At 42.2% G+C, this 8,079-nt stretch overlaps 1 protein-coding gene across 1 annotated transcript; it reads right to left on the bottom strand.

Annotated features, from left to right (window-relative positions):
- Positions 1 to 4,202: 4,202 nt before the first annotated feature.
- On the bottom strand, positions 4,203 to 6,207 carry tmem158 (transmembrane protein 158). The gene has a single exon (XM_084052521.1). It carries the CDS (start codon positions 5,995 to 5,997, stop codon positions 5,197 to 5,199), a length of 801 nt encoding a protein of 266 aa, XP_083908647.1. The 5' UTR covers positions 5,998 to 6,207; the 3' UTR covers positions 4,203 to 5,196.
- Between the last annotated feature and the right edge of the window lie 1,872 nt (positions 6,208 to 8,079).

Genomic DNA, 8,079 nt, shown 5'->3' with positions numbered 1-8,079 from the left:
CTCTCTCTCTCTCTCTCTCTCTCTCTCTCTCTCTCTCTCTCTCTCTCTCTCTCTCTCTGTCTCGCCCTGTCTGTCTGTCTGTCTGTCTGTCTGTCTGTCTGTCTGTCTGTCTGTCTGTCTGTCTGTCTGTCTGGCTGTCTGTCTGGCTGTCTGTCTCACTCTCTCTCTAGTCTTTCTGTCTGTCTGTCTGTCTGTCTGTCTGTCTGTCTGTCTGTCTGTCTGTCTGTCTGTCTGTCTGTCTGTCTGTCTGTCACACACACACACACACACACACACACACACACACACACACACACACACACACACACACACACACACACACACACACACACACACACACACACACACACACACACACACACACACACACACACACACACACACACACACACACACACACACACACACACATACTACACAATGCAGCAATGTTCATACAGGTAGACACTAATAGCCTTTTAACATTTAGGGAACCAAACATTGAATACACAGGGACCATAATGTACAGTATTCTGTAAACTCAGCAGAAAACATACAGTAGGCAGATGGTTCAGTGTGTTTGCTGTTGTGATTAGTCAGGATGATTGATTGTAAACATAGTCCTGCCTGGGTAATAGCCTACTATGTCAAACACACCTCACTGTCAGCATGTAGGTCATGTAACTGGCTCATATAGCAATTTAATGGCATAAATATAGGCTAATGAAGTAGACCTATATGTAAACCAAGAGGCATGTCTAAGCCGAAAACTGTCTTGTAGCCTGGTTTGTAGCCTATTGATTGGTTATTAGTCTTACATTTAGGATGAACATGTGTCTGTTTTCCCTTGCTTTATACAGCAGTTAAACTGGACAATCCAGCTATATAAACTGTCCAGTTGAACTGGACAATCTGGAAGAGGTGGTTACAGAGGGATAGGATTAGGAGCAAGCTGGCTGCTATCTTGATGAACCCCTCTCAGCCCCTCTATGATGAGCTACTGGCTATGGATGAGGAGTACATTCAGTCACCGCCCTTTGTGCCAGGCAGTCTTCTCCACAATCAGGCTTGAGTTAGTCCATTTGGACCCCTGATACCACTTTCAACTTGGCATCCCTATTTTGGGCATATCATTCTTGTAAAAAGAATTGTCAAAAAATAGTCAACACATTTTCAAACCTATTCAAAAAGTTAATTTCTTATTTTCATTTTATCACAACGCATTGTATCGCAAGCTTGCATTCATCATACAAGAAGTATATAGGCTGTGGAAGGTCTCAGCTTTTGTCAGACGTACAGTAAGAAGGAGGGCTTGAAGGAAAACAGGTTGGGAAGCCACTGAACTAAATCAATACTGCTGGAAAGCTTTTGCAGGAGGGGAGCAATGTTTACTTCTGTGCTGTCCTTGTTTACAGCACGTGAGTGACTGCTAATGGGTGGGGTTATTTGATTAGAGGTTGGTAATACCATTACATTATCAGTGGAATAGATGATGTCTAGAGACATAATGGATCGCACTGTAGCCGGCTCATCACAGATTAAGTAATTTTACCAGAAAGTAATGAGCAAGAACTAATTGAATATTAGTCCAACAACACCCCTATTGTTTTTAAAGGTGCAGTAAGTGAATATTATAAGTGTTGAATAGCTCTATGTTCTGATATCATTGAGTGTTTGTTCAATAACAGTTGCTAGTTGCTAGTTCTTCCACCACATATATGCATGTCCACTTTTTATGCACAGAGAAATGGAAATGTGTTGTTCAGATGTAGCATGCATCCCAGAGGTATTGTAATGGTATTTTCTCACCAACATTAAAGTCCCCACCTGACGCACGCACGCACGCACGCACGCACGCACGCACGCACGCACGCACGCACGCACGCACGCACACACACACACACACACACACGCACACACACACACACACCACCACCACAATGTGACGTGTACATTGTTATTGTATTAAGAGATTTGTTTTTCCACTATCAAACTGGACAGAAGCTAGAGTCTATCTGACAGCTAAGTATGAGTTTTAAATGGTCTACCATTCATAATTACTACTAACTTCTACTCTCCTACTGTAGGGGAGAAATGCACAGAACAGGCACAGGAAATTGGGATGGAGGGGTCACTTTTACTTTTTCACCATAACTTAAAAATAATCACTTACAGCACCTTGTGTTGGGTACTGTACAGAGACTCATTTATATTCCGCAGTACGACTGTGTTTGTCTGTGTAAACTGATCTGTCCTCAATTGAATGGTTTAATGATATGAATGTACCCAGTGGTGTAAAGTAACTAAGTACATTTACTCAAGTACTGCACTTAACTGTAGGCCTACTTATTAATACAAAGCATACACTAACCACTTCAGCCCAATATACATTGCATTGTGAGCTTGTAGATCTGCTATTTTCAAAATATTTGTATACATTTCATACATTTGAAAACTTGTGAGATGGGACGTTCTGCATAATGAGTACTTTCTACGTTTGGCACTTTAAGTACATTTTGATGCCAATACTTTTGTACTTTTACTCGAGTAAATTTAGAATTACGGAGTATTTCTACATTGCAGTATTGATACTTTTACTTTAGTAAGAAATGTGAGTACTTTTTCCACCACTGAATGTACCCTGCACCAGGCCCATGATATAACTCATTTGACTGTGGGTTGCATCTACAAATTCCTGCAGCAGGTCTCATTTGAATTACAAATCATCTCAAATTAAAATGACTTCCAAAGCAGCACAGAACAGGTCAGACCCAATGTAATAAGACTATAAACATTTTTATTTTCTTCGTAGCAAGGGTAACATAAATACAAATCAGCACTTATATTGAACTTGACTTTATAAATCTAACAATATAAACTTTTGCAACTGTCATAAACATCTATTTTTGAGAATATACTGAAAATCAAGGTTACATTAACTATGAACCTGACTACATAGGCCACACGTATAGCCATACTTTCACACACCTTGAATAGTGTGTTCAGTGTAAAGGACCTACACGTAGGATAAGGCGAAACAAAACAAATCTAGAAATACTAAGTAAAAACTAATACAAACACTGCTTTAAGGAAAAAGGTGTGCACAACTCACACTGACCTCGTCTATAGGAAGGTCTACATGGATAGAAAAACAAACACTATAGACGTCCTACTTTTAAGAGCTGAGCAGCTGGCCCCATTACAGACCTCAAAAGGTTATAGGCAGGGGTCTTCAACCAGTGGTCCAGGGACCACCAGTGGTCCTTGAGGAGGTTCCAGGTGGTCCCCAGCTAAATGATGGAGTTGGTAACCAAATGGACCCTTATAGATCTTTAAGAGTTATAGATCTTTAACTCTTGAGAGTGTAAAATGAAACCAATTGGACCCGTTAACACTCTCATTTTACTCTTGAGAGTGTTAAATCATTGTTTAACATCTGCATTACTTAAAGATAATTGTTATTTTGATCAACGTTTGCCTGTTGTCTATGGTACCACATCAATACAGCATGGAATTGTGGACAAAATTGTGTCCAACAATAACAAAATATTCTAAGTTTTGGGTCTGAGAGTCTAAATCTCATCAAATGGTGGTCCGTGGCTCAAATGATGGACCTTGATATGAAAAGGGTTGAAAACTACTGGGCTATGTGACTCTTAGCTAGGGCTGGGCGATATGACTTCAAATTAATATCAAGACTAGAGTTAAAACTTTTACCTCGATTACGATTAATTAACAAACAAAAAAAGAGTGATAATAGCAGATCTACATGCTCGAGTCACGATACGACACGACTATTTGTGTTTTCACTATTTTCACAATTTGTATATCACACAAAAAAGTGGAGAGTCCTGGATCCCAAGGAGGCAAAAATCCAATGCAAAAAAAACTATTGAGGAGGGAGAATGCAATATATATGTATAATGCAAAAGAATAGTATTAATGCCTTCAAACATTATAAAGCATCTTACAGACTGCTTAGAGTACAAAACAATTTTGTACTCAAAACATGTCGCTGAGTAGTCTGTAAGATTTTAAGCATTGGGTGTCTGTTTGCGGTTTGCCTTAAAACCTCACTATGTAACTTTTTTTTAATGAATAAAATGTAATTTTGTACAATCTGTAGAGTATGTTTTGAGCTAATACCTGCAAGCAGGTATTAGCTCAATGGTAAAAATGTCAGCACTTAAGCAGGGAACAGGGTTCAAATCCGGGGTAGAAGAGGAAAGTTACATACAGCAGTGCTGCTTTAAGAAAAGTTAAACATCTCTTTGAATGCATTAAAACTATTATTTTGCATTATACAGTGGTCTCTCTCCTCAATAGTTTTTTGCATTATTTGTGCACGCCACCATTGTACAACGAAGTACAATACAGGGTTCAGTGGATCAATAGAATCTTTTGGTATTGATTCGTTGACATATAAGAAATAAAAATAATTACAAAATTAAAATAAAATAATGAAAAAGATTATTCGATTAACCTACATACTGGTTCTAAAGGTTGGTTTGGATATATCTTGGGTTAACTGCTCAGCCCTATACTCTTCACCCTAAGGTGGCCTAAAGAGGAACTCTACAGGGTATAAGTTAAGTTAACATATAGGCCTATGTTTGAACCAAACACTTTCAATGTGTTATCCATTCCACACCTCAAAACATTCATTCATTCATTCATTCAGATCAGCAGTTGAATGGCTACAGATAGTATAGGCAGTGGTGGAAAGTAACTAAGTAACTATATTTACTCAGGTACTGTACTTAAGTATAACTTTGAGGTGCTTTTTACATTACTTGAGTAATTCAATTTTATACTTTATAGGCCTTTCTACTTCACTACGTCAGAGGCAAATATTGTTTTTTTTAATTCCACTACAATTACTGAAAATGTTTTATTATTAATTTAAAAAAAAAACATATTCTATACCTTCAGCTATTCGAAAATAGCCAGCCTGATCCACAAGCTCGTGAGGAGTTGAAAACGTTTGAAATATCTTACATTATATAGTACAATCAATTAATGCCAATACCTTTGTACTTTTACTCAAGTAAATATTTGAATTCAGGACTTTTACTTGTAACATGTATGTTCTACACTGTGGTATTGCTACTTCTACTTAAAAGTAACAAATCTGAGTACTTCTCCTTCTTCTTCCACCACTGAGTATATAGGCAGCAAGGCTTATTAATTCCAGGTTTAAAAGTCATTCTTAATGAATTATCTCGGCCGTCTCTGCTCCATCCCGTTGGGCAGAAAGCCCGCAATGATGGGCACCGGCCAGATGAGGGCAGCCACGCTCCACACGATGATGACCAGAGTCATGAAACAGGCCACCAGGGTGGACTCGATGGGCTTACGGTTCATGATCCTCCAACTCTTGTCCCCCTTCAGCTCGTCCAGACTGAAGTCCACGCAGCAGAAGTTGACCGCGTCCCCTCCCCCGGTAGAGCCCCCCTGACCCCTGGCCCTCGACCCGAACCTGCGGAACCGCGACGACAGCCCGCAGCCCACGCACAGCCTCAGCTCCTGCTGACCCCCCGCGACCCCCAGGTGCTCGATGAGCACGGGCGAGATGGCCCTGTTGAAGGAGGCGGAGAAGAACGCCCTGCCGTGGTTGTTGGTGGTGTAGACGAGCACGTCGCACTGGAAGCCCAGGCTGCCGTCCCACCGTGCCACCAGAGAGGTGGGCATCAGTCTGTGGATGCTGACGTTACACTGGGACTGCCAGCTGTCAGAGGATGAGGAGGATGAGGATGATGATGCCGATGCCTCAGTGTCCTCCGCGGACCTCTTGGAGGAGTAGCGCACAGTGTCCACCTCCAGGTTGTCACCACCGTCCACCTCCAGGTTGGCACCACCACCGCGGTGCTGCAAGAAGGTGTTGGTGGTGGATGAGGAGTTGATGGGCGGCATGAGGAGCAGGTCCTCGTCGCTCCAGCCATGGCAGCATCGCTGGAGGAGCAGAAGCAGGGTCAGAGCCACCAGCAGCAGCACGGTGGATGGACAGTTGTTCAGCATGGCACAGGGTGCGTCTCTCCTGCTCGCATGGTGATCTGTCTGTGTTGTATGTGTGTGTGCGTGCGTGCGTGCGTGGTGGGGGTGGTGCGTGGCGGTGGCAATGCCAGCCAGGCAGGCGATGGACGGACGGACGGACGGACGGACGGACGGACGTGGGGCGTAGGTAGAGGCTAGAATGTTGGTAAATGTCCGTCGCGATCCCCTGCTGCTAGCCGAGTCGTTGTGAATGGAAACGTCCTGCTCTTGTCATCATCGGAGCGCATCTCCTCTCTCTCTCTCTCTCTCTCTCTCTCTCTCTCTCTCTCTCTCTCTCTCTCTCTCTCTCTCTCTCTCTATACTCCTCCTCCTCCTCCTCCTTTTTTTTCGCTTCCCAAAGTTGCCTGACTGACTGACTTCGCGTCCTAATTCCCACCACAGCTATTATTAGTTGTCAGAGCGTCGCGTGGACGCTGAGCTGTTGTGTTCATGTCTGGGCTTGAAGTCCTCAGTCCTCCTGACCTCCTCCTCCTCCCGCTGTGATTCCAGGTGTGACCACAGTGTGACCACAGTGTGACCACAGTGTGTGACCACAGTAGCCTACAGTCACCACCACACTGACTGAGCAGCTGTGCGCAAAGAGCGGACTGGATGGATGATGAGGGAACGAGTGAGTGAGTCTGAGCCACCTGCTCTCTCTGCTGTAATATCTCTGGTCCAGAGCGTTATAGTGAGTTCTCTCTCTCTAACGCTCTGCCAGCCGTCATAGACCGAAAAGTCCACTGCCGTGCGAGGTAGGTCTCCAACTTTAGTAAAAAATAAACACAAATACTTCTCTACTCACCGAAACAAAGGCTGTTTTGTGTTGTTGAAAGTCTATTATCAAGGGTAGGAAGCCTCTCAGCCAGGACCCCACATTCTCTGTATAATACGTGCGTATAATACACTTTTTGGGCAGACGGAAATTATTTATTTTACTCCACTGCGCCCTCTACAGATCTGGTCTATATAAATGACCATTGACCAGATCTGTAGAGGGCGCAGTAGAGTAAATACAATAATATCTGTCTGGCGGACATATTTTATTTTCTGCCCAAAAAGTGTATTATACAGAGAAGATGGGGTGCTGAGAGGCTTCCCACCCTGGAGAATAGACTTTCAACAACACAAAACAACCTTTGTTTTGGTGAGTAACAAAATATGTGTGTTATTTTTTACTAAAGTTGTAGACCTCGCACGGCAGTGTAATGTTGGATCTATGAGCAGAGCAGTGCGCCTGGCAGAGCTATTACTATTAAACGCTCTATCTATGCTCTGCTCTTATCTGCTCTGCACGGGGACACAACAGTAGCCTACCCCGTTCCTGTGCGCAGCACTGGTGTAAAGCAACTAAGTACATTCGCCCAAGTAGCTACTGTAGACTTAAGTAGCCTATACCATTTCAAGGTATTTTACTTTATTTGAATGTTGCCATTTCTTAATACTCTGTCTTCTATACATCAAAGGTTGTAGCCTACCTTTTACTCCACTATAATCAAATTATGAATACAAAAATAGCAGATCTAAAGGTCCAGTCAGTGGAAGACAAAGGACTCAGTCAACCCCTGTAGGCCTACTTGAGACAAAGTATAGATGCTCCTGGTCAGATATTATTACTCCACTAGAAGTGAAAGTTGCTCAATAAAAAATGTGAACTTGAGTGAAAGTAGCTACAGTAGGAGTACTTGCTTTGAAAAATACTTAAGTAGGCCTTTTCAAACGTAAATGCTTCTAATAATTCAAAAGCAAATTACAAAGTACCTTTATCAATTGCATTGTTGTATTGCAAAGATTTTCTAGGTAAAAATGTAATCAATAAAATAATAGTGAAAATAGAAGATCTACAAGCTAACAACACTTGCATCCTGATGCTGCATTGTGAGCTTGTAGGCTATTTTCATAATAACTGCAGGGCTTAAAGGGATATTTCACTTTCAAACATGTTTGCTCATTTTAACCTCTACTCTGTTTTTTGTGAAAACCCCAGACAGTTTTGAAGTTGCTTGATCCAGTATTTTAGATATTTGATATTCATTTGATCAGACACGCCCCTTCCTATATACAGTA

This window comes from Gymnoscopelus microlampas, assembly GCF_963454915.1.
Source record: "Gymnoscopelus microlampas genome assembly, chromosome: 3".
NCBI lineage: Eukaryota > Metazoa > Chordata > Actinopteri > Myctophiformes > Myctophidae > Gymnoscopelus > Gymnoscopelus microlampas.
Note: the sequence above shows the minus strand (reverse complement) of the source record. Positions and strands in the feature narration are given on the sequence as shown.